The 27,933-nt window shown below is 40.7% G+C and overlaps 1 protein-coding gene across 2 annotated transcripts in view; it reads left to right on the top strand.

Annotated features, from left to right (window-relative positions):
- The first annotated feature begins 12,759 nt into the window (after window positions 1–12,759).
- pargl (poly (ADP-ribose) glycohydrolase, like) overlaps window positions 12,760–27,933 on the top strand; it is a 28,629-nt gene continuing 13,455 nt past the window's right edge. Inside the window, exons 1-7 of one of the 2 annotated variants that reach the window (XM_028798031.2) lie at window positions 12,760–12,889; window positions 18,967–19,301; window positions 19,384–19,500; window positions 25,294–25,380; window positions 25,514–25,588; window positions 25,670–25,756; window positions 27,010–27,164. In XM_028798031.2, the coding sequence (XP_028653864.1) occupies window positions 18,969–19,301; window positions 19,384–19,500; window positions 25,294–25,380; window positions 25,514–25,588; window positions 25,670–25,756; window positions 27,010–27,164 (854 nt within the window). In that variant the 5' untranslated portion in view covers window positions 12,760–12,889; window positions 18,967–18,968. Of the gene's footprint in view, window positions 12,900–18,966; window positions 19,302–19,383; window positions 19,501–25,293; window positions 25,381–25,513; window positions 25,589–25,669; window positions 25,757–27,009; window positions 27,165–27,933 lie in introns of both variants that reach the window. The other variant, XM_051936510.1, reaches the window with a different exon arrangement.

Raw genomic sequence — 27,933 nt, 5'->3', positions numbered from 1 at the left:
GTAGCATCCTCTGGTGGGCAATACGGGTACTGCAACCTCAGTTAACTTTACAGCGCTCATTTTAAAACACCAGTGCAGGCAGATTACAGGATGTGCCCAGTCACAAGGTCTGACATACAACTGATCCAAGAGAAGAGCCACCCTGTTAGCCACAATGTTTAAATTCAGGCATAAGAACTCACTCCTGGTGGCCAGCATACCTGATTAGAGCTACTGATTAGCAGCTCACCCCTGTTTGTTAGTCAAGTCCACAAAACATCAAGCTTTCAATCACTATGAATGGCTACTGACCCTCCTCTGTTCTGCTTGTCTTTGGCGCTTCTGTATTGCCAAGCATTTACATCTGTCCATGGAAAGAGGCATAAGAGATACTGGGAGCCATGGGATTCAATGAAGAAAGGATTTAATCTTTGTATTAGGCTGCCCAGTACAAACTTATAACATATTAGAAGACAAAGGGTTGGGTATGCAGGCAGGTGGCCAAGGTCATCAGAACTGTGACTTTGTTCACCTTCATCTGTGACTTTATCAGGTGTAATGAACTGTGGGCACACCAGAGGTTTATGTTCTCCAAGAACTATGGTGTCTTCTTCCCTCTGTGATGGACGGTCATGTCCCTAGGCATAGGATACTGCCTCCCCTAGAGGACAGTCCCCTTGGTTTGCTGTGGCTCCACAGATTCCCACAGGACTTCATGGGAGCTGAAGTTTGGGACAGCCCTGTTGAGTTCCGTGGAGACCACCAAGAGGAGCTGCAGTGCCCTACACTGGGCTTTCACCACACCTGAGAGTGATCCCAGATCTGCCTAACAAGCCACCTGCAGTATAAAAGGAGCCACCTCACTTTATTCAAGGAGCCAGGGTCAGGAGGAAGCAGGATGGAGCTTAAGGGAGGAGTGGAGGCGGAAAAGAGAAACAGAGAAGAGTATAAAGGGAAAGGAAGGAGTGCATTGTGTGCTTGATACTTGTGTTGCTGTGTTGCTGCTGGGGAGAGAGGCAAAAGCGCTTCCCTGGCTCTGAATAAACGTGTATTGTGTCCTGGACTTGTCTTTCTGCCTGTCTGTGTCGGGTTGGGGTGGCTGCCCTGCCCTTGGTGGTCCAACAAAATAGAATCCATCCTTCAACAAAACTGCCCTCATCCTCCAAATAAAAAGTCACCATCCACTTTCTGCTGTCTGAAAAACCGGCATCCTCCCTCCTGCCATATAAATCAAAGGAGGTTAATAAGGGAGGAAATATGGTGTCTATTCCAGGACATCATCCTCCCCTCAACGAAATGGAATCCATCTTTCAAGAAAACTCTCTTCTTCCTCGGGATAAAAAAATGCCATGCATATGCAATGCCATTTCTGCTGTCTGACAAAATGGCATCCCCCCTTCTGCAATATAAATCAAGAGAGGTTATGCTTAGACTATAGAATGTACTAATGAGACCACATCTGGAGTATTGTGTCCAGTTCTGGTCATCACAGACGAGAGCAACCAAGTCCTTCCAGGACTTAAGGACATGTCCTACTGTGACAGTTTAGTCTCGAGCAGAGTAGACTGCATGGGGACCTTATCCAGGTATTTAAAATCCACAAAGACATTGATAGAGTAGATCCAGCAGAAGTCTTTCAACATAAAGATGTACTTGAGGACATGATTGGAAATTAAGGAGAAGTGCATTTAAGACTGAAGCCTGGAAGCACTTTTTTACGCAAAGAGTTCTGGGACTCTGGAACAAACTAGAGAGTCCTGTAGTTAAAGCAGAAACCTTGACAACCAAGAAGTGTCTGGATGAGATATTGGGGTTAATTAATTATTAGCTGAACAAACAGCTTGATGGACTGAATGGTCTCCTTTTGTTTGTCAATTTTCTTATGTTTCTTACGCATTGGACCTCCACCAAAATCTTCAGCACAGGAATTTTAAAGAAAAAAAACCTATATGGATGAACACTACTAGTTGGTGTACATGCTGTGCTGGACCCTTTCCCGGCTGGGATGCTGCAATGGAAGGACAGTATGGAAGGAGGCATAACCCCGACGGCATGGGACTGGATCAATATCCCACACAAAGGGAAAAATTAGTGGATAGTATGGGGGAGTTGGTGCATCAAGAGCAATTCCTCCCCCAGTACAAAAGATGGCAGTGCTGCATTGGTGTGGAGAGTATGGACACCTGCATTCATGGGAATTGTAGCCCTGTGGGACAACCCTGTCGGGATCCTTGGGTGCTACGCTGCAGGGAGAATGACTCCCTGTTTCAAGAGGCTTCCTTCTAACCCTGAAGTGCTTCCATTGGGCTATGGCCCAACACTATAAGTACTCCTGTCTAACATAAAAACAAGCCGTCCAGCCTCCTCCAGCTGAGTCAGAGTTGAGAGGCAGAATGCAAAGCTTACGTGGAAGAGGAAAAGGAGGAATCTGAACTGGAAGAATATGGATTGGTCTGAAAAAAGTTATCAAAATAAAACTGTTTAGTTTGCACCTGGGATTGTTTGGCATGTAGTGTCTGGAGTTTTGGGGCTCAGTGGAACCCTCTGTCTTTTAAACTGGCTAAAATGTATTCACACACATGCATCATGCATAACAGTAGCTTGACAGATGTGTATCTCCGCTCGAATGATTGTCTGGTAATAAAAAGTTAAATGAACTGCCCGCATAATCATAAAATAAGAACTGGTGGTGACGTCACCCATTTCCAAAGCCCCTGTTTTCATTTTTCATGTTTTGTATTTAAGGTAGGATGATGGGGGAGAGAGATTTTGGTGGAGGTTGGAGGCAGGATGGGGTTTTGTCAGACAGTGGAAAGTTGATGGCATTTGTTTGGAGACGAGAGTAGGGAGGAGAGTTTTGGTGAAGGACGGACACCATTTTGGCTGAAACAGGGAGAAAGGATGGAGCTTTGCCAGAGAAAACGTAAAGCTTTGACGGTGCTACTGACTGGAATTTTTTTTTTATTCTCTTCCATTGACATTTTGCCACATTTTCTTCTTATTATTAAAAATAATACATTTTAAATAGTGCCTTTCCCATGCTCAGATCACTTATTTTGGACTTGCATTGCCATGATATGTTGAAGATAATCAAATAGAATTTGCTCTGTTTTACTGTCCATTTAGTCTAATTTGTGAGTTCATGTATGTAAAAGGTGCGTGGTTTAATTAGTTTTGTAATTTCATTATAGCTGTAAACTCATTGCAGTGCTGATAGTCTGCAGTGAGTGATGGACACGAGACAAAAATAAATGGAATTGAATTTAATCAAACCATCAGCCAGCAGAGAGGCTGCTGCTGTGAAAACAAGTTCACTGTCAGGAACTAAGAAATTAAATTTATCAAGTGTGGTGCGACTCTGGAATGGTGCCCACTGTGAAAGATGCAATTTAAAATTAAAATAAAAATGACAGAAAAAAGGTGCAAAATATAAGGAAAAAATATGACTTTTATTTTTCACTTTTACTCTTATTTTCAATAGCAGAGCTTCATGGACAAACAAGAGACTTGAGTTTCAAGCAGCAGGGGAGCAGTAGCTGAGAGGCCTATGGAACGACAAGGCAGCTGGAGGTAACTGACAATCCTTCAGAGCAACGTTATACATAGAAGAGACACAGGAAGCCAATCCAGCTTGGTGGTTACGTGGCCGGGACACTTAATGCGGACTGTAGCCTCAGCAGATGCCTGTTCCATCAGTTGTGATTAGCCAGTGCTTCTCATGGACCACCAAGAAAATAAACCTTCATAGAGGGAATCCCAATGGAACTCACAGGGCTGCCTGCAGAGAAGAACTGTAGTGCACTTTGGTTATTTTAGGTGATTGTAGATCACCACTGTTACCCTATGAGATCTTCATGGCTTGGACAGAATTTTTAAATGATGTAAACCAAGGCCTCCCAGCATTACAGTGGCTATCTACAGTGCCTTCAGAACGTATTAAGACACCTTCACTTATTCACATTTTGTTATTTTGCAGCTTTATTGTTTAGTCATTTAACTCTTTGAGGGCTGAATATTTTTTCCAAAAAACTCCGTTTTCTGAAAAGCACACAAACCTATGGTTTCACACTTAAGTCAACATACAACATCTGTTGCTATGTGCTGTGGCTGCTGTTAGCGCATGTTCTGCATCTCTGGCAGCAGTGGCTGCATGGGGGCACCTCGATGGTCAGCAGGAATGCACATTGGGCCAGCTGCCTAGCTGTCTTTGCACAGGAGGTGGGTGGATGGTGGTGGCGGTTGCAGTGTGACACAATATGGTTTGTACCACATGTCATCATAAGTGGTGGTCCTCACAGGCAAACGCTGCTGTAGGTGCATCAGCTACACGAAAGTGTTCAGTGCCACGATCAGCTGAGGACCGATCAGAAGATGCTGGTACCTCACTTTTATTTCTGACATCCATCTCCAGATCACTTGCATCAAACTTGGAGTCCGACAAATCAGAATCGTATTCAACAAAATTACGTAAAACATCCATGGAGTATTTTGCTTGGCACATTTTCTTTGGTCTTTCACCAGATGTCTGTGCCATTTTATAGGTTGCTTGCTTTTTGCTACTCATGCACGTGTAAGGACTCGAGGTTAAATCAACAAAGCTATGTAACTGTTATTTCTAGCAAAGAGAGTCAAACTAAAATGGAAGGGTGAGTTTTGTTGCAGTTTATAGCTGATTACCATTGTCACAAGAACGACCATGAGACATCAAGAAGGTTTGGGGCAGCCACCCATTTAATCCATTACGGCTGCAAAAGAGATCAAAATTGGCATACATGTTCATTCAACCGAGTCCAAAACAGAACTGACTTCTTCAGACAGTATGGCGGCTTTTAAAGGCCAGCTAAGGAAATGACGTCATCAGCCCCAGAACCGGAAGGAACGTCATTGGCTGCCCCAGAGCCGGGTGGGGTTTCCCTAGAATGGTCTGCAACAGATTGAGAGGGAAAATTAGTACACTCCGCCACCCCCTGGCCTGGCATGGAATTACCTGTATTTAAGCCCTTTGGCTGTCTCCTAAACACACGTGTGTGACACCATCGTCTACGCCTGAATTTTGACAAAAGTTGACACCAGCCCTGAAAGAGTTAAATGATTTTTCCCCTCACCAAGCAACACTTAATACCCCAGAATAACAAAGTGAAAATAGCATATTGGAAATGTTTGTAAATTTATAAAAAGTAAAAATCTGAAGCATCACATTGACCCAAACATCCTGACATTTGAAGTGTGGCACAGGTACATCTTATTCTATTGTTCATTCTGTTTGGAGTCCACCTGCGTTCAGCTCAATTGGTTGAACATGATTAGAAAAGACACACTTGTGCCTACCGTAGAAAAATTTTTTAACAGACACCCCCATTGGAATGCCCCGGGTTAAGCATCAAAACACAGTCAGGAGAAAGTGCCAATCATTATTCTTTATCTAAATCTTGCAAGAGGCAACAGGATATTCTGTTAGCAAGTGTTACAAAGAAAAGAGTGTCCTCTATGCTATATTTATGCAATTAATTGATTAGGTCACTACTCAAAAAAGGAATTCATTACATAATCAGAAAACATTTAACATGATAGGTTACACCCAGTTGCTAACGGGACATGACAAATTTTGATACCTTAAATAACCTCAATTAAACCCGTCCACTTGGTTGATTTCGAAGTCCTGTTAACTTAAGGTGTACGTGACTTTTTAAACGTATTATTATTATTCTTGTTTTAAGAGGTGATATGGAAGAAGAAGATACGCTGTGGCAGCCCCTAACAGGAGCAGCCAAAAGAAGAAGAAGAAGTGAGATTATGCACGTTCATCTTGTTATTCTCATGGTTTGCCAAACTATGGTCTAATTTATAATCCAGCTTGGTACATCAACAGGAACCTTAGTACTTTTACAATAGAATAATGATTATACCTTAAAATATAACATTTTCTCTTAAGTGTTAGATACAGTATAAAAAATAACAAAAATGCATTTTCCATAGTGAATAATAAAATAACTGCATCAGCTGTTAAGCTTAAGCTCAGAAGGTTATGAAACTCAGACACATGCTAGGTGCACATTTGACCAGGATTCAAGTTCAACTCTTACACTATTGAAGGTCCCACAGTTGACATTGTGTATCAGGGCAAAAACCAAGCCATGAAGTGGAAGAAATTGCTGTCAGAGCTCAGAGGCAGGAATGTGTTGAGGCACAGATTGGCAGAAAGCTACTAAAATAAAATTCTGCAGCATTGAAGGTCCCCAAGAGCGCAGTGGCCTACTTAATTCTTAAGTGGAAGGTTGGCAACAACCACAGATCTTCCTAGAGCTGGCCACCTGGCCAAAGTGAGCAATTGGGGGAGGATGACCCTGGCAAGAGAGGTGATGAAGAGTTCAATAGTCACTCTGACTAAGTTGTAGAGAACCTATGTGGAGATGGGAGAAGCTTTAAGTAGGACAACTACCACTGCAACACTCCATGAATCTGGAGTTTATAACAGAGCGGCACAACAGTCTACTTGGAGTTTGCAAAAGTCACCTAAAGGACTCTCAGATTATGAAGAATAAGATAAGGTCTGATAAACTCAAGATTAAACTGTCTCTTCAATTTCAACATTACTTTTAGAGGACTGCGGTGGGCTGCTGCCCTGCCTGGGATTTGTTCCTGCCTTGTGCCCTGTGCTGGCTGGGATTGACTCCAGCAGACCCCCGTGATCCTGTGTTAGGATATAGCGGGGTGGAAAATAAGTGACTGACTGACTTTTGGAGGAAATCATTTGCCATGAGCTTGGGGACTGATAGACTAGTCAGGATTGAGGAAAGGTTGAATGGAGCAAAATACAAAAATATCCTCAATGAAAACCTGCTCCAGAGCACCCTGGACCCCAGACTGGACCACAGGTTCACCTTCCAGCAGGACAATAGCACAAAGCAAAGACAGAACAGCAGTGGCGTAGGGACAGTTGACTTGAACCCAATTGAACTTCTTTGGCGAGACCTAAAAATAGCTGCCCACTGATAGTCTCATCCAACCTGACAGAGCTTGAGAGGATCTGCAGAGAAGAACAGTAGAAATCCCCAAATCTGGATGTGTGAAGCTTGTCATGTCAGACCCAAGAAGACTCCATGGTGGAACTGCTGCCAAAAGGCCTTCAGTGAAGTACTGAGTAAAGGGGTCTGAAAACCCTATTCAGTGTTTCTTAATGTGGGGGGAAAATTAATCGAAATGATTTTAGCACAAGGCTGCACCATAACAAAAATGTGTACACAGTGAAGGGGTCTGAATACTTTGTGAAAGCACTGAATTATCACAATTAGCCAACTATTTACAATATTTACAACACTCCCTAAATGAACAAGAAATCAACAAATACCAACACCATTCTCTATGTACAAAGTCATATACTGTACAAGTCCATAATAGCATAAGTGAAGAACAGTCCAGTTGCAAATTATTAAAAGCTGTGGATGATGGTGGTTAGAATTCCTGCTGGAAGCAACTTCCTCAAAAGAAAAACAAACAGTCCTACCGGCAATTCTTGAAGAGTTTGTCTGCTCCGGGGAATGAACAACAACTAAAAGGTAAACTGATGAAGTGCACTCCACCGGTCTCACTAATGCTGCAGGACTGCAACTTTTGCCACTGAAGTCTTGTTTTTTGGTTGGGAATTATTCCTTATGGGCAGCATAAGCACATCTCTGGCAAGTGGCTCCTGGTGGCATTCAACCCCATCAGCGGATGCTTTTTGCTCTTTGGGAGGAATGGCCCTTTGATGTTTTGCTTTTGGAGCTGTTCCCCAGGATCAAGAGGCAACTGCTGAAGGAGTTGAATGAGCCCAAGAGCTGTTCATGCCTTCAAAGGTAGTAGGCCCTGCCTGCCCTGCTGTATTATCGTCTCTTTTACTATTGGTAGACAAACAAACTTCTGTGCCTGTATTTATTAAGCCTCATAAATACTGCTCATGCCCTACTGTGGGTAGGACAAATTCTAAACCTTGTCGGACTTTTAGTGCAATTCCGAGGAATTATTAAGATGCTTGACAAATGCAGGAATGGGACTCTGTCACTCAGCAACTTTCTGAACAAGACGTGGAGAAAGAAGAGGCTGGAACTTTATTGCCATCTGCTGATCATACTGAGAAATTACATCAACATCCATATTCTTTTTATAGATTTTTAACTTTAATGGTTTATTACGATCATGTGTAAAGAGCACAATGAAATTTTTACTTGCATGTATACATCAACAAAAAACACATCGCTGCAACATAATTAGTGAGTATACCTACAGTACCTTCTGTCATTTTTACCTCAAATAACTTCCATCCATCCATCCATTTTCCAACCCGCTGAATCCAAACACAGGGTCACGGGGGTCTGCTGGAGCCAATCCCAGCCAACACAGGGCACAAGGCAGGGAACCAATCCTGGGCAGGGTGCCAACCCACCGCAGCTCAAATAACTTACAGGGTCATAATAAAAATGAGTAGGATGGACCTGACTACTCCTTGTTATAACATAATAAATTAAATTTATCAAACCAGAGCCTATCCCTGCAGCATCACACACAATGTAAGATGTAGCCCATTGCCAGCCCCATTCATGCCCACCCCTACAATCTCTTAGGGACAGCTTCGATTTACCATTGCAGAGTAATGAATAGTTTTTGTTAGCCTAAAGAAATGTTCATATAACATCATGTTAAAACAAATTTTATTTTAATGAAATGTAAATTTCAGTATAACAAACATTTTTTAGACCAAAAATGGCCACAAAAAAAAATAATGCGATGCAAAACATACAGTACTTAATACTGCACCAACACTTTCCACATCTAGTCTCAGGAACCCTGCAACAGGCCGTCTTAAAGAAAGAGACAGTCTGTTGTGAAATGTCTGGTCTCGGGCAATCTTCACGAGGCTTGGTGAGAGTGTAGACATGACATTATACACAACCGAATTCTGAGTCAGTGCTCGACCAAGCGTCCGCATGGGTAGTTGTACCATGTCCAGATATTGTACTGTACAAGTTTCATAGCAGTTCTCAAAGTTTTCTTTGAGATAAACAAAAAAAGTGTGATACTTCCAGTTTACGCTGAAAGAAAAACTAATAATCCTAGAAAAAGCTGATTCAAGAGTGAAGAAAAATGATGTGGCAAAAGCATTCAAAAATCGCACCTTTATCTTTATCTAACATCTTGTTTTCATTCTGTATTTTCTTACCTGTATTTCTAGCAAAAAAGTTACATCTAACATCTCATTTTTGCAGTTTAAGAAGTGTTGCTTTTTTATACAGGTATTGTAAAGCTTGGGTAACAGAGTTGCAGAAGAGACAGGAAGGTGAGTCTAGCTTTTCAGAGAAAATACAGGTAATTTATTACTGTATGGAGATAGCAGGTACAGTCTCAATACTTCATTCAAAATAGGAACTGTTACTTCAGCACTCAAGGACCCGCAACATGGCCAATCATCCTGCTTTAGCTCCCATCTTCAGATTAGAAGAACAGCAGTAGCTCAGAATCACCGCTATGGCACAGAAGAGAGATCAGAAAGATTGTGACAAGAATGTTATGCAGTAAGCTTGATCCAGAGGACAACCAATTACTTTGCCCTTGGTTTATTGTTTACCTGACGGAACAGGGCAGCTATGGAGCTGTCCCTCTGCTGCTGCCATTAAAGTTGGTGAATCACCGGCAGCCCTGGTCACAACAGTATACACATTTTCTCCCATATTCATTATAATGAAATAACAATATATATATTGTTGAGCCTCCTTTTGCAAATATAACAGCCTCTAGATGCCTCCTATAGCCTTTGATGAGTGTCTGGAGTCTGGATGGAGGTATTTTTGACCATTCTTCCATACAAAATCTCTCCATTTCAGTTAAATTTGATGGCTGCTGAGCATGGACAGCCTGTTTCAAATCATCTCATAGATTTTCGATGATATTCAAGTCAGGGGACTGTGACAGCCATTCGAGAACATTGTACTTCTCTCTCTGCATGAATGTCTTTGTAGATTTCAAACTGTGTTTTGGGTCATTGTCTTGTTGGAATATCCAACCCCTGCGTAACTTCAACTTTGTGACTGATGCTTGAACATTATCCTGATATTGGGTTGAATTCATCCGACCCTCGACTTTAACAAGGGCCCCAGTCCCTGAACTAGCCACACAGCCCCACAGCATGATAGAACCTCCACCAAATTTGAAAGTAGGTAGCAGGTGGAATTAAATTAAATTAAACTCTTAACTTGTCAAAGCTGTTCCATAATACATTATTCTTCGTATCACTTTCAAGCTTAAAGTCACAGGTTCCCAATCTGTAGATATTACACCTTCCTCAATAATATCCAACTGCAGAGCTGCAGAGCCATACGTCACCACAGTTTTTGACCACAGTTTTTTGATGGACATAAGATTTGGGTAATTTAAGGTTAGTTAAGGTTAAGTGTTAGTGTTGTTAAGGTTAGGGGTTAGTGTGCTTAGGGTGTAGTATGTACCGTTTTGATTAGGGGTAACTTATGGTTATGGTTTAGTGTTGTAAAAGTTCAGGGTTTGTGTGGTTGGTGTATAATACAGACGTAAGGGAACATCACTTCCAGCATGAAACTGCAGCTCATTATATTCAGTGACTTGCCCAGTTTTAATACTCATCAATCCTGAATAAGAATCCGAGCATTTAACTACTCTAGTTGGCACAATGTAAACCAAAAATACATGCAACTCATATATACTGATAAATTATTTGAAATGTGTATTTATTTTCACCTGAAATACAGGCAAATAAACAGCTGTTCCAACATTTCCAGATGATGTTTCTTTAGATCCATCTGTAAAAATATACATTATTCCATAAGAAGATTTCTTTATTGTTTAACAATCATCGATTCATGTGTAACAGATTGATTTTCTTTTAATTGATCATGCAGACTAAAATCAACTAATACTATTGGAAATAAGCAAGAAAATGCTGCAGCTAAAGCTACAGTTGAGCTTATTTTATAATTTATTGAACCCAAATTGCATGCATAGGGCTGCCATGGACTGTCCAGGAGGAATTTATAAAATTTTGAAAATGTTGGGAATTTTGGCTCCTAAAATTTGAAAATCTCCTTATCCTTCTCATTGGTAAAATTTAAAAGCCGTACACTAATCAGCATTTGTAGAAGAAGTGTGCACACTGTTTTCCCAGAATTTTCACTTCCATTCCAGTAGTAAACAACACAGATATTGACAAGAATATGAACAACCTTTCAAGGTCTTGGCTTTTGTCTACCCAACTTGGCTTTTTCACTTCATCTTTTGAATTCAGCTTTATCTTCTCGATGAGTAGACAGTTCATTATAAATATTATTCCTTTCCTTAATTATTTATAATCCTAATTCACCGTAACTAAGTGAATTTATTCAAAATCGAAATTACAATTTCACATTTTGTATGTGAGATTTTATTTTCGATTCTTCTATCAGCAGCTTGGTTAAACAAGAGATTTCATACATCCAGGTACAGTTTGTCGTATTTAATTGAGAGTAAGTACTGCTTTGTAATATTTTAATGGAAAATATTATTATTACCAACCTTTGTTCCAAAATGGATTCCTAATTGTAAAAGAATGAGTCAACTATTAAAGTTTCAGTTAATTAAAAAAATCATGCAATTATTCTGTCATATAAATGCAATATCTTTTTAGTTATCAGGTGATCAAGTAATAAGTCACTTCTTCAAATAATTGAATAATATTTTCATAATTCTTTCATTAACATAAATTCAGGAATACCCATTATGCTGAAAAGAAAGTGCAAGTTCACAGACTACTTGAACAACAAATATCCTTGTTTTTTTTCAGATTTATCAGATTATATCAGATTTATTGTGAAAAATACTGTAACTTCAGTGGAAAAATATAAAAGAATGTAGATAAATGCAAATAAACTAAACTGAAAAGAGTAAAATTATTTTTATTTTACTAGAAGTGAATTTACCATGTGTATCATTTTTTTACAGGTTTACAACAGTTAAGCTATCCCAATAAGAATGGAAGGAATGAAGTCTGTTCATTTAAGAAGCTTGACATATTCAAAATATTTAACGGGCTATTAGTTTGTCAGTGACTGGGATTGTAGCCATCATATCATAATTATAGTGATAAACTTAAGGTACTAAAGGTTTATATCATTTAAAAAAAACATGACAATATAAAGGAGTATTATGGCATCAGTGGGAAAGGCGTCCTCAAAAGTCCTCATTCTTCGATCCAAATGTCCTCATTTCCAGAGAAAGAGAGTTGGCAGCCATATACATGCATGGTAAGAAGCCATCCATCCAAAACTAATTATGTCTTTTTTTTGTGTAATAGGATGATCGTTTCCATGCCCTCTTAAATTGACCCAATATGTCATTAGCAATTGTGAACTCTGTAGTTTTAATGGTATTTCTCCGATTTCAACAAGAAAAAATCGCTGCAACTGTGGAGGAAGCAACAACAGTCCAGTGCACGCGCTGCCTTTATAGCCGACGTCTCCAGGTGGCCCCGCCCCTTCAGGCAGACCTCAGACACCCAAGACACGTGTTGTTCTCCGGTCCGGACAAGGACGTTACACTATTTTACAAAAAAAGTGGTGGTTTTATTCTCATGTATTACTTTTTGCTTCAATCAAATGCTATATAATTAGAACCCCATTTAAAAGACGGTTCGCTAGTAGCTCATCTTGTTTAAGAATTCAAAGCAGCTGTCACGTGGACGAAAGGGGCGGGCTCCCGAAGGACGCCTCACGGAGACACAGGCGAGGCGAGGGCGGTCGTATTTACTTTTGCAAGAAACGAAAGCGAAAGCGCCGCCAAATGAAGAGAGACAGACAACTGGAGTCCGGTGAAGTCCGCCAACTGTGCCCATCCAGCGCAAGAGGAGCCGCTGCTACGTAGGAATGCGACGCAGGTAATTTTAAGTGACTGACGGTGCTGGAAACGTTTAGACAGCTTTAAAAACCGGTGGACAGAGTGAAAGTCGTCCGGTCTGTCTTGTCTTCTGACTCTGCGCCACTGCAGCCTGCCTAGTCTTGACTTGTATTGTGTAGACACGATTTAATTTTATTTTGCAAACTCCAACATCTGTTATACAACATTGAGTGCCGTGTACACTAATGACTTTCAAGTAGGTTCGAGCACAGATTGTGGGGTACCAATAAAAACAGGACCAGAAGGTCGTACATTTGAAGTGCACGATCGCGGGCGCGCGCGCGCGCGCACACACACACACACACACACACACACACACACACACACACACACACACAAACAATTCAGAGTCAAAATAAAACTGCACGTCTTTGTAATTTTAGAACGAAAAGCCACTCTACACCAAAGAGCATCCAGACATGGGTTTCGTACCCAGAACACTGTACCTTTGTGCCCACGATCGTTACCCACCGCACCACCATGCCGCTGTTGCAGTAATAATAAGAATTAGTCAGAACCGCTTTATAAATTCTGATTAGACTACGCTTACCACAGGTTAGGCTTAAACAAACATCCATTTGCAGAGCCGCAGAATTGTATGTCACTGCAGGAGTAGACCAATAGTTTCTGGACAGACGTTTGGACGCTTTTGACAATTGTGCGCCCCTAGCGTTATTTTTCAAAAACAATTTCGTTCACCATAGTTTCAATATCGCTGCTGCCTCGCAGTTGGGACACCTGGGGACCTGGGTTCGATTCCCGGGTCCTCCCTGCGTGGAGTTTGCATGTTCTCCCCGTGTCTGCGTGGGTTTCCTCTGGGCGCTCCGGTTTCCTCCCACAGTCCAAAGACATGCAGGTTAGGTGGATTGGCGATTCTAAATTGGCCCTAGTGTGTGCTTGGTGTGTGGGTGTGTTTGTGTGTGTCCTGTGGTGGGTTGGCACCCTGCCCAGGATTGGTTCCTGCCTTGTGCCCTGTGTTGGCTGGGATTGGCTCCTGCAGACCCCCGTGACCCTGTGTTCGGATTCAGCGGGTTGGAAAATGGATGGATGGATAGTTTCAATATTCTTTCGTTGTACATTTCAAGCTATATTATTCACGATAACATAGTAATAGAAACGTAATAAATGTGAAAGTTCTCAAAAGAGAGAAGGAAAAAAAAAGAAATCGAACCAAACAATGAGTCATATTGAGATGACGTCTCGGCTGGTAGGAGTACGGGCATGTGTCACCAAGCTGCTGCAGATGATTCCAAATGCAATGGCATGTTTTGTGTTCAACCAGACAAGGTGGGCACATGTCACTCCTCTTTTCAGATCATTTGCTCTCTGTAGCAACACACATTAAGATAAACTCCTTAATGCTTGCCTGCAAAACAGTGAACGGGTCAGCACCCATATATACAGTATATATGAAGACACTGGTGAGGTGCTGTGCTCATTCTTGACCACTCCGGTCTGCTGATGAACGATGTCTGGTGATGATGATGCCACCTCTGCATGGTATCAACATTCAGTCTAGACTCTTCATATGCATCTCCTAGCTGGTGGAATGAGCTGCCCACCTTTATTCAAAATTCCGAGTCCATCAGTGTGTTTAAGAAGCGTTTGAAGACTCTTTTGTTTGGTGAATTTCTGTCTAATTGATAGGTTTTGTAACCTAGGAATTGTAACTCCCTTATTTTGTTATGAACTCTTCACTTATGATGATCAATTTTCAATCCTTGTTCTGTAACACTTGCTTTCTCATGCAGTCCAGCAGACTGGTGTTTACTCAAAAATATTAACCTAAACAAATAAATGTAAATGACAGTTGTATAGAAGAGATATTAAGATAATTATCTTCTTGCATCTCAAAGAAAAACTAATAAAGATTTTTGGACATTTCTGCATTTGTGAGAGTTTGAATTCACGACTATCTTTGAATAAGGGCTGCCACAAATGATGTAGTAAACAGTTAATCTATCAACTATTTTCTCAATTAGTCTATTAATTGTATTACTAATCTTGTTTAATTAATTCAAGTGTTTTAAAAAAATTAAAATAACAGCAACAAGAAGACAAACAAGACAACAAACACTATTAATAATAAAATTCTTAAGTAAAAAAAAAAAAAAACCCTGAAAGTAAAGAATTAATATTTTTTATTAATAATGGACTTAATAATATAACTTGATGGCAGCAGTCCAACTTCAAACAAGACCAAGTAATTAGGCGTTTGGGTAGAACTTAGTGTTACAATGAATCCCTTCTAATACTTATTTCACATTAATTTAAAAAAATCTATATTAAATTGATTTACAGACATGAATATAGATGATATGCATATTTGGTAACAAAAAAACGGCTTAGTAATGTTTATCAAGTATAAATGATACCAACTGAATTTGTATTGCAGGAAATGGGCAACTCATATCCCTTGAAGAGAAGAATGAGATAAAAACAATAATCTTTGCTTTGCAGTGCGGAGCATTAAATGATTATAAATTACACTTTTCAGTAACAGTTACTTTTTGCACTGCCAAGTATAGATAGATAGATAGATACTTTATTAATCCCAAGGGGAAATTCACATACTCCAGCAGCAGCATATTGATAAAAACAATATTAAATTAAAGAGTGATAAAAATGCAGGTAAAACAGATAAAATAGACAATAACTTTGTATAATGTTCAACGTTTACCCTCTCTGGTGGAATTGAAGAGTCGCATAGTTTGGGGGAGGAACGATCTCCTCAGTCTGTCAGTGGAACAGGACGGTGACAGCAGTCTGTCGCTGAAGCTGTTCCTCTGTCTGGAGATGATACTGTTCAGTGGATGCAGTGGATTCTCCATGATTGACAGGAGCCTGCTCAGCGCCCGTCGCTCTGCCACAGATGTCAAACTGTCCAGCTCCGTGCCTACAATAGAGCCTGCCTTCCTCACCAGTTTGTCCAGGCGTGAGGCGTCCCTCTTCTTTATGCTGCCTCCCCAGCACACCACTGCATAGAAGAGGGAGCTCGCCACAACCGTCTGATAGGACATTTTAATGCTTTCTTCTGAAGGGACACTGACCACGCAATGAGCATTTTTAAAAAAAATTCCTCTTGCTTGTTATTACCATCATCACATTTAAACATTTATTTATAATTTATAAAAACAGTGACACACAGGGCTGACAATGTGTGTGTAAATCCATTTTTTCCACTTTAAATACTTGATGTCAGTCATCAGTTTTTCACTTTTTCAAAAGCAACCTACTAGATATTTTAATCAGTAGGTTACCACATAAATCCAAAATAATAATCCTTCAAAAATCTTGTGCAGAAGATTCTGTGTAACTTGCAAGTGAGTTCTCTCAGAACAGTTCTTCTGTTAAAAAAGAAAAACTTAGGAGGTGAAGTGAGGAATTGGGAGAAAATGGTTACACCAAAGAACGTTTCATAGGTGGCATTCAGCACAACTTGCACATGGCCCTCCCAAAGCAGTGCTTTTCAGCAACATGAGGGCAGCTTGATGGTCATCAGCCTTTCATCTGAGAACATGGAAACAGACCAGAACCATTTTACTTAATGGATGCATGCCTTTTTAACATTAAAACCAGTATTTGCCTGAGCTGCACAGTCTGCTCATTTGACAGTCTAAGCTGCAGTTTTCCAAAAAGCCAAATTTCCTAGCAGCAGCTCCCCAACAGGGGGACAGCTACTTGTCACTATGCTGGCAAACTCTCTTTCAATTGGATCAACTGCATTAACTGCACTGGATAATAAAAATACATCGGAGTAAGTCAGCCTGATCATTTAAAAACTGATTTATTTACAACATAATGACTGGAGAAAACGCCTAAAAATACTCTGTAAAGCTGACCTGTGTTTATATAGGATGTTATCGCTGCTCCATTTTGACAAACTCCAATAAATATTTTTCTTTTGCATCCACAAGGTAACTGTTAAAGATTAACAAGTTGCTGACCCTGGTATAAATATCTGGGACAGAGTAAAATGCACCTCTGCCTTTAAATAAAGCTAGGAAATGCATTTAACAGACAAGTCTATTATTTTTAGTTAGCCTATGCACTTTGTTAAACATTATTTTACTTCACTGCATTCACAAATTACAATGGTGACAAGTGCATTTAGCAGACAATTTATCTGCTCTGTCTGAAGAAATACTGTGGCTCTAACCTTTGTCCCGACGCTAGTCACTAGCATGAATTTTTGAAAGTAACCAGCTTCAGATGTTCATGCATTGAGTTTTTGGAACATCATGTATTTTTTACACAGTAAACAACCATTTTTCAGATTTTTGGGTGAATTGTGCCTGATATTTGCAGCTGCTGCCATGAACAAAAACAGCACAGAGAGTTGTGGCATGCTGGCGTGCAATGTGGGGAAGAGTCAGGGATAACTATTCAATTTAAGAAAATACAATTTGACTAAACGTTTTTAGCTAATTAGTTGATTACATCAATTAATCATGGCAGCCCAACTTTAAATGTGTTTGAGTAATGTGTTTAGTGACTAGCTACAACACAATATGACATTAACAATAAATTATACAGTGGCATCTGCGTAATATCCAAGGTGACCTCCAATCTTTCAGTATTGTACCAAAATAAATTCTGATCTGCTCTCTAAGAAAAGCCTTCAAAATGCTGAATTGTTTTCAAAAGGAGTAATTTCTGCTAGTTCAGTACATAAATAACGAAAGTAAATATTTCAAAGTAGCACGAAAACAAAAACAGTTACATTATTTATATTTTCAAGCACCATCAAAAGTGAAAAGAAAACAACAAATCAAAATCATCAAAACTCTCATCAGCACAGTAAAGCACAATAAAATATATCAAGTGACTAATGTTTCACCTGTAAACTTCTGCCCAGATTCTGCCTCTGTACAACGCATGGTTTAGACCTGCGGTGAGGTGTGGTGCTGTGGCTCTCCAAAGAGGTGCTCACATCAAACCATTTTTACTCCTAACAAAACATACTGGTGATGAGTGGAAAAACTGGACAGCAGTCAAGCTGGTGCACATGGTTTAGATAAGTGGAGAAGCCTGGAGCTTATTGCAAACCACAAGTAATGTGCAGGCAGCTCAGAGCCTGCGATGGAGTAAGGATTCATGATTAGCCAGAGTGCTGTATGTCTTCCAAATGCAGTACACCTTTTGTTCTCAAAGTGGGAGAAGAACGACATGTTAAAAATCTAGTTATATTGGGGACTATTTGTACCACCAGTAGATTCTCTTATGGAGGCAACTAAAAATATGGCACTCCAGTGACATTTTAAAATATCAGGATAATCAAAGGTGTAGGGCCTTTATATTGTAAGCATCATTTACAAACTGAGCCTTAAGCATTTTTGTAGTGTTTATAAACTTTTCTGATTTCCTTACCCAACATGCAGAATGAGGAAAAACAGTTTGGGTCAGTTGCAATGTACTATGAGCTCATCTTGGTATGTATTTATGGTAACAATACTAACTTTAGGGCTTAGTGCCATTGCGGTGTGCTCGAGAGCTGTGGACCCCGCTACAGCGGATCAAGGCTAAGCCTGAGTGCAGGTGCTTCTTGGAGTCAGAGAAGGGGACCAAAGTTGTGTATTAAGACCTTCTAGTTAACAGGTGTACTGAACTTGGTATGATGGGTATTGTTAGAAAATGAATTCTGCAAGCATCAGACAATCTATTACTTATAATATCCACGTTTATGAATAAAAACTAAACAAAGCAAAGGGTTTTTGGTTCATGTATTAGTTAGGGAAAGGTTATCATTTTTAAGGTGTCAATTCTGTGCATTGTTAACTTTGACTTTGTTTCTGGTTTAGTGTTTTAGGTGTTGTTATTCATTTTTGTTTTGGCTTCCGGCATACTGATCTTAGCTTGTTCTTAGACTCCAACACCACCTGCTTCACTCCATGTCTGACTTTATTAAAAATGGTATTTTAATGAGCTGTCCCAACCTTTTCATTCAGAGAGCTTGTGACATAAGTTTACATCATTGTGACACTGTGGTTTACAAAAGGTGCTATATACAGAGTGGCAGTTTTCATGTAACATTTGGGTTTGCACAATTTATTACAGACATGAGTTCTACCAAGAATCAGAAAAATGATAGCTCGCAGATGAAGAAAATTCTTAGTCCGGAAGCAGAGAGCCATGAAGGTGGCGGTAGTGCTTCAGAACACAACAACAGTCCCTCCTCTCCCAGTGGTGAATCAAAAGGTGCAGGTAATGAGAGAAACAGACCTCTGTGCCAGCCACCTACAAGGTCAGTCAGCAGAGAGCCTGAGCAATCCCCAGCTGTGTTTATTGGAAAAAACATTGCTGTGGGAATGGAGGAGTTCCGAAGAGCTCCTAAGTGTTCCATGGAGTTGGACAGTCTGGAATTTGGACCCAAGCATACAGTGTTGATTGATGTAAGAGCCATGCTTTGCCTTCTCTCCTGTGGTATCTCTGTCTATCAACCATTTTAATGTGCTATTTGTTTTATCTCATCAGATTAAGGCGTTCAAAACATACCAGGAGTTAAAGCCTGTATCTGGTCTGGATATCTGGAACACGGATTATGTGAAAATGCCCTACTCAGAAAAAAATATCATGATAGAAAGTGGAGTGGTAAGTAAACCTGGGAGTAGGATTTTAGACTTGAGTGGATAGCACTTTATATCCAGGACAGAAGCTGAACTAGGCCAGCCAGCCACCTTCCACTTCCACAAAAGTTAATGAGCCTTCTAGCCATGTCATCATCGGCCTCTTGTCCAAACTGAGCTGGATCATGAAACATAACACCAAACTTCTTTGGCATGCATAGTTTTTATCTGTAGCAGCTTCTGGTGAAATTGATCTTCCACCACTGCAATGTGGACAAACAAGCACAGGTCACATGTCTGAAATAATGGACACTCAAGATGAGCAATGCAATGTCATGATTCTGTTTTGTTTTAGTTGAATGTTTCCTTTGAATAATCCATTTCTCTCTGTTATTTTTAAATTTTCCCCTGGAACTCTGAAATATGTCGATTTTCTTTCACTAAAAAACAAAACCAAATCATGATGAGGTACAAAGTAGAAATTGAAGCCAGACTGGGTGTTGGCCCATCAATGGGCACACTCATGTGCTCATTCTGCACTAGGTATTGGGCAGTCAGAAGACTATGTCATATTGGTCAGCAGTCAATTACCTCAAGTCCATAACATAAATTATGGTGCCAGCCTGTGTAGAGGGCTCAGTATTTAAAAAATGCAAGACATTTACTTTATAGAATGCCCGACTCGAATATAAAGAGTAATCTTTTGAGATCAGAACATCACCACCTTTCTGGAGATGATGCATGGGTATCCCCACATTGTGCAGAGTATTGTGAGCAAGAGGTATACTGCTCTTGCAGTATTTCCAAGTGCACAGGCCAGTGTATAATTTGATCATTAAATAATAATACATAGTTTGTCATGTGGATGTTGTACAATGAAATTCTTACATGCATGCCTCCTCAGAACAGTTGCCAATAATGCGACTGAACACATAAATAAAAATCATACATAGTATGCACTATATACACTAATAAGCCAAAATATGGTGACCACTTATCTAATATTCTGTTGCTCCTCTGTGTGCCACTAAAACCGCTCCACTCCGATGAGGCATGGATGCTTCAAGACATCCTGTAGTATCTAGATTTTCTAACTCTTGTAAGGTGGAGGTACCACAGATTGGACTTATTGTTCATGTTTGGTTTGATTAGGATTTGGGGAATTTGTAGGCCGGTACAACCCCTTGAACTCTTTATCATTTGCCCAAACCATTCTTGAACAATTTGTGCAGTGTGGCATTATCATTATCCATTGGGAATACTTCTACCATTAAATACCTGATCTTGCAATGTTGTTTAAGTAGGTGGTATGTGTCAAGTAATGTTGGCATGAATGCCAAGACCCAGGATCTCTAACAGATCACTGCCCAAAGCATCACACTCGCTCCACTGGGTTGTCTTCTTCCCACAGGTAAATGACTTGAATGTTAATGGAGATTCAGGTGATCTTCCATTGATCCAAGATCCAGTTGACCATAGCTTGCCCATTGTCGGTACTTTCGATGGTGGACAAGGGTTAGCATAGGCCTGCACTTACAAAATCCCATAAGCAGTAGGATACAATACACTATGTGTCGTGACACATTATTCCTGTAACCATTGTTAAAGTTATTTGAGATTTGTGTGTTGGTATATACAAGACAGGATAACCTTTGTTGACATCTAAAATTAATTAGTCTTGGTCACCCAACAACCTGTTGGCAGAATGTGGTTTTTCTCTTCTCAGACCACTGCCTGTAGATATTCGCTACAGCTGACCATAAGCACCCCACAAGGCTTGCCATTTTGCAAATGCTCTGACCCAGTTGTCTGGCAATAACAATGGCCCTTATCAAAGTCACTGAGGTCTTTTACATCTGCCCATATTTTTTGCATTTAACATGTTGTCCACAAGTACCTAATGTCAGCTTATTGACATTATAATATATCCCTGACCATTACATGCACCATTGTTACTAGATAACTGATGTCATTCACTTCACGTTGGAGTGGTCTTAATGTTTTAGCTCCTTAGTTTGTTTGTGTACATATCTGTCTGTACATATGCACAATATTTGAATTCTTATAATTGACTGTTCAGCAACTTTACAACTTGCAGGTAGAAACTTTCCCTGAATCTACTGGTGGGAGTACTGATGGTCCTGTACAGTTTGCTAGATGGAGAGAGTAAGAAAAAAGCAGCTGTGCAATCAGAGGTAAACAGAGTGCAGAAGGAGCAAAGTACAAAAGAGTCAAAAAGGGAACAAATCAAAGCAGACGGCTCTTTGTGTCAGCCTATACTTGCTGGTTCTCCTTACTGTTAATGTTGTGGTTTTGTTCATTTGCTCACCCTTCAGTTTTGAGCCCCGAGTATCAAACAACCCTTTATCTTCCATGTCTCCCTTTTACTCTGGCCTCTGTTCCTTTGGTCGTTATAGCTTCTGTCAGCCACCATCCAACCTCAAAGAGGCCCTGGCAAGCAGCAGCCATTAATTCCTGTTCAGCCTGGGTTTAGGTAGTGCTGCACCCTGACCCTTCTATGTCCAACAATCCACAGGACAGAGAGGTTCTGTCGACATTGCTGAGGAAAAATAGAGAGCCACGGTGTTAGCAGGCAGTATGAGAATGTAGGGGTACAGTAAGTATAGGAAGGGCAACAGGGTGGGCAGTAGCATATGAGGGATAGAAAAACAGCCTATCTTATGGAATACTACTCCATTATGTTCTGAGGTTTCTCAGGTGAGAGCAGCAGAAGTTTCAGTATAAGGTGCCAGGGAGAGGCGACGTGTTGTGTGTTGATTAGCACATGCAAGTAAGAATTTCACTGATCTCTGTACATGTGACAGTAATGGCCCAATAAACTAAAAGAAGAGGCAGAGCTAGTCATTTATACATTGTAACAAATAGAGGCACTGTCGACCCCTTGAACCCTCAGATCAGACGTCAGACACCAGATAAAAGTCCAATATGACTTTATTTTTGTAATAATTATGTGCACCAAGCACACTCCACTCCACTATACTCATAAATAACACAATAATAAATCAATAATCAATCAATCCTCCACTCCCAGATGCGTTGCCACTCTTCCACCCAGCTCAGCTCAACGTCTGGGATTTCCCACAGTCCTTTTATAGTCCTTGACCCGGAACTGTTTCGTCTCTCTCTGTCCATGTGACCGTGAACACTTCCAGGTCAGATAAAAGCTCCTTTTCTTCAACCCGGAAGCATGTCGTTCCTTCTGGTCATGTGATCAGGATGTACCTCCGGGTTATAGGGCATGTAGCATTCCGTAAGCCTCCCTACAGCGGCTCCTGGTGGTCCCCATGGTATCTAGCAGGGCTGTTTATAAAAACTACATGGTCCATGAGGCCCTGCTGGAATTCGGGGAGCCTCCATACTGCTTGGAGGGCTCCACCTGGCAGTTTGGAGGTGTGGGCCGGAATATATGGCCGGCCATCCTTCACAACATAAGTATCAGTTCTGATCTTGCAGGGCACCAGAGGTTAGTTCTACAAAGGGTCCAGGTCTCTGGCACGAAAACCCAAAGAATATTGTGTAAAGACACCGGGAGAACATGCAGAATCCTCACAGAGAGTACCCAACCATGGCACCTAGGATAGTAATCACTGTAATGCCATAATAAAACTTAAATCTTAAGTTTAAATAACAAAACATTTCTTGGTTTTTCCAGTCTAATGGTGAAGGAAGAAAGGAAAACCAAATAAAAGTGAGATATCAAACAGATAGAAAATAAATCATATGGGGGTCAGGTGTCCCTCCTGAAAACTCTAAGCCTGCTGATGCCAAGCCCCTGAATGAACAGTCCAGAGTGTCCAGTGTAATGGGCTGGATAAAAGCGAAGACCCTGCTACTATATAGTTTTTTGGGCTTTTCCCGGTATTACCAAGATAAAATCTAATGAAAGGATTAGTTGTAATACTTGTATATACACTGAAGCCCTAGACACTAATTCCTATGCACTTTTTAGATGTTTCATATAACAAATGGCACATATACAGTGATCCCTCGCTATATCGCGCTTCACCTTTTGCGGCTTCACTCTATCGCGGATTTTATATGTAAGCATATTTAAATATATATCGCGGATTTTTTGCTGGTTCGCGGATTTCTGAGGACAATGGGTCTTTTAATTTCTGGTACATGCTTCCTCAGTTGGTTTGCCCAGTTGATTTCATACAAGGGACGCTATTGGCAGATGGCTGAGAAGCTACCCAGCTTACTTTTCTCTGTCTCTCTTGCACTGACTTTCTCTGATCCTGACGTAGGGGGTGTGAGCAGGGGGGCTGTTCGCACACCTAGACTATACGGACGCTCGTCTAAAAATGCTGAAAGATTATCTTCACGTTGCTACCTTCTGTGTGCAGCTGCTTCCTGAAGCGACATGCTGCACAGTGCTTCACATACTTAAAAGCTCGAAGGGCACGTATTGATTTTTGACTTTGTTTTTCTCTGGCTCTCTCTCTCTTCCTGCTCCTGACGGAGGGGGTGTGAGCTGCCGCCTTCAACAGCTTTGTACCGGCGGTGCTTCGCATACTTAAAAGCCAAACAGCCCTATTGATTTGTTTGCTTTCCTCTGTCTTTCTGACAGACTCTGCTCCTGACGAGCACTCCTTTGAAGAGGAAGATATGTTTGCATTCTTTTAATTGTGAGACAGAACTGTCATCTCTGTCTTGTCATGGAGCACAGTTTAAACTTTTGAAAAAGAGACAAATGTTTGTTTGCAGTGTTTGAATAACGTTCCTGTCTCTCTACAACCTCCTGTGTTTCTGCGCAAATCTGTGACCCAAGCATGACAATATAAAAATAACCATATAAACATATGGTTTCTACTTCGCGGGTTTTCTTATTTCGCGGGTGGCTCTGGAACGCAACCCCCGCGATGGAGGAGGGATTACTGTACATCTAAACTTAATTTACCTTCTAGTAATCATTCCTCTGTTTCTCAGTTATTATTCCCATTAACAGGTGATCACGCCAGCATGGGATGAGTCAGCATGATCTTCCAGAAAGGAAAATTTTATACCTCATCAGTTTTTTCCATCCAGGGAACAAATACTCTCCTCATTGATCCCCAGTATCTTCAAGTAATCCCCAAATTGGCTACTGTGGAGTTACATACCAATTCCTGATGTAAATACCAGTTTATTGGTGTCTGCTGTGTTTATTTATTCTGGCATCTGATCTTTCTAAATCTTTTGTTTCTCCTCCATTTTTCTGTGGCATCTACATTTTTACTTTTAAAACTGGCACAAAGCCATGTGATTTTCTGGCAATAATACAGTGGCCTCTAAAGACAAATACTAAGGGTCTTGTTTTCTTAACAAATCTGCCTAAACTTTGTATACATTAGATTACTATTTTTATTATTATATTTAGTTGACTACACCATCCATTTAGGCAGCTACTGCTGTAGACTCTGATGGTGTCTTGTGAAGAACTATCCATTTTAATCAATTCAAAGTTTTTTCAGCCATGTGGGAGGGCACTTGTTTAAAGCTGGAATTGGAAGGTTAACAGTAAGTAGTCAGCCATTTATCAGATCGAGTTTTGATGGAGCAGATTTGAACGCCAAGTCCTCAGGTCTTCTGTTGCAGAGCTGGGTCAGCTCTTGTTGGGCTTGTCACTGCAAGCCCCGCATTTGAACTGGTAGAACTCAAATGTCATTTGGGTCTACTCAGGTCACCCCAGCTCACCACTGATCACTAAGTTAATAGAGCTAGAGAGTCTGCTCAAGTCTATAGGGGTCAGGTAGGGCTGACCCGATCGATGACAAGGCTCTATTAAAGTTTTGTTTTTTATTTTTTTTATTTTTAGTTTACAGACTCTAAAAAGCCAAGATGGGAGAAGATTAAGAAAAGCCTTTCGAAACTAAACCGCATCGCCACATCAAAGGCAATTGAGGTGACACCTTTTGCTTACAATATCCAGCCATGATGGGAGTACAGTGGGATGTTCAAGTGCTGCTAGTCATCAGCATGTCAATGCTGCTTGGTACATATAATATATTTAATCTTTTACATTCTTCTTCCACCAGGAGGCAATCAAGTCATACAACATGAAGTATAAGGACGAATGGCACTTTGATGCTTTGCACATGTTCTTTTCCAGGGTAACTATTAGTGAATATATCAGCTTCAGCATGCTTGAAATCAAAGACCTCTGAGTGCTATTTTTATCTCTCATGTTGTAGGTGGACGATAGAAATAAAAGAGAGTACTTCAGCATCATTGAAAGAATGGCGAATTTGGCTGTGAACCTTCCACTGATCTGCCCAAAGGTAAAAGGGGATAATCCTGTGTTGTGGAAATCGGAAAACTTGCCATGTTGTATTTAAATGGCAGTGCTCATACAAAGGAAAGCAGCAGAGCATGATGTAACAGTCCTGCAGCCAAAACACTGAATAGTTCCTTGGACTGAAAGGTCAATAAGATGGTGCCCTGCTAAACTGGGTATACTCCATATTCAGTTTAATAGCATTTTCTTGTATGACTTTTCTAAACGAGTAAACTCTGTCACAGTGGCTTTACAGGACTGATTAACCATCCCAACCCCCCGGCCCCCCAACACCAAGTCCCCCCATGCATGCTTAAGCTGTGCTGGAAGGCCCAGTACGGACTGCATTGTAAGGGGACTCTGGCAGTGCAGGATAGGAGTCGGGGTGTAAGATGCCCTAGTGATTAGAGCTTGGGTAGAGACACAAGGCCACCTGTAAAAAGCGATATGTACAATGAGGGGTTAACTACTCCAGGAACGTAAGCAGAGATAGAGAATGCAGGTATAGACGAGGCTTCCCAGGGTTCAATTTTTCTAAGAAGAAACTACCAAAACATTACATGCATTAGACTTGCATTTAAACAGCAAACATTGGAGAACACAGAAATAATATGTACTTCATTAGAAGATAGCCAAATCTACATGTATCCTTCTAGCATGTGTTGTGAATGGAAGTTTACTGAGTCCTTTTACAATTTGGAGCTGAGGGGCCTGGCTCATGAAAGTATTAACGTATTACTCGTACTCGTAATACTTGTATTAACGACAATGGAAGATAAGCACCATGTGTCTGACTTTAGTTTAAAATTGCCATTTGTAGAGTCTTTTCAAGGATGGCATTGTTGTTTTCGAATGCCTCACACCACCACACAAATTCCTACTAAGTGAGACGAATGTGTCCCACTCATCCACGTGCTGTATTGACTCATGTCCCCTAAAATAAGAGCTTTATATATCTGCTAGTTTAACGGCTGATTTCTGAGTGCATGAAGGTTTGACTGGGTGAATTTAAAGATCTTGGGGGTATTGGACCAGAATTTGTTTTATAGCCAGATGCCCTTTCTGATGCCAGTCTCCTTTATTTGCCTTTTATGACACTCAAGGTCACTTGGAGACATCTTAAAAGTAGTGATTTGGATTTATCTGGTGACTAATTTGTTTGTTTATTTATTTGTGTTGTTTTAAGATTCATCCCCACAAAGAATTAAATCGGGTCATGGCCAATAGTGTTCTAGCTTTCTCTTCTTCCTTTTACAGTCGATCCCCCTGCTCAAGGCAGAAGAAGACCGTATCATCACACTCTCACATGAACAGATTGCATGCCTTTTAGCCAATGCTTTTTTCTGCACTTTTCCCCATCGCAACTCGAAGCGGTCAGAATTCAGCAACTACCCAGATATCAACTTTAACAGGTGGGTGCAATGTGGAAGCATCTGTCCTTGAAAAATCTGTGCAATTCATGGGTTTGGCCCTTTCTGACAACCCCAAAAGTTGGCTCTTGTGACTTTTAGTTTGTTTGCAAAGAAGTCCTCTCAAACGTAACCCTAGCTGGCGGTGATTGGACTATCCACACTGGGTGACAGCCCACTGCAGGGCACATTCACATGTGATCAGATCAGGGCAGTTGATAGTAACCAAACAACCTAACCTGGGCACTTTTTTTTGGATATGGAATGCATGAGATACTGTAGATAGATAGATACTGTATTAATCCCCAAGGGGAATTTCACATACTCCGGCAGCAGCATACTGATAAAGAACAATATTAATTAAAGAGTGATAAAAGAAGAGTGAGAAGCATGGGGAGAATGTATAGATTAACACAGACTCTGAACAAACCGCAAGTCAAATGCCGGAGCTGGAAGGTAAAACAAATAAATGGAGACACTGAATCCACTGACCCCGTAAAGAACCCTGCTAGATACCCAGTATGTCAATCAAAATTAGGCACCCCATCCTCCGAAACTTCAGTCCACCAAATCAGTCTGGACTGAAGTCCTGCAGGCTGGACCCAAATACCTGCTTACCGTCACCTTCAGCAGCACATGACTAATGGTTTCATAATCGCCAAAAATTCACTTTGGTGGTGCAAAATGTCCTCGGGTAAACTTAAGCAATTGCATGGACAAGTGACTCCATGACCCTCTGTTCAAAGTAATTACCCAAAGGGCTGTAAGGTCA

The sequence above is a fragment of the Erpetoichthys calabaricus genome, chromosome 1 (assembly GCF_900747795.2).
Source record: "Erpetoichthys calabaricus chromosome 1, fErpCal1.3, whole genome shotgun sequence".
NCBI lineage: Eukaryota > Metazoa > Chordata > Cladistia > Polypteriformes > Polypteridae > Erpetoichthys > Erpetoichthys calabaricus.
The sequence above is the reverse complement of the archived record's forward strand: the minus strand, read 5'-3'. Positions and strand labels throughout refer to the sequence as shown.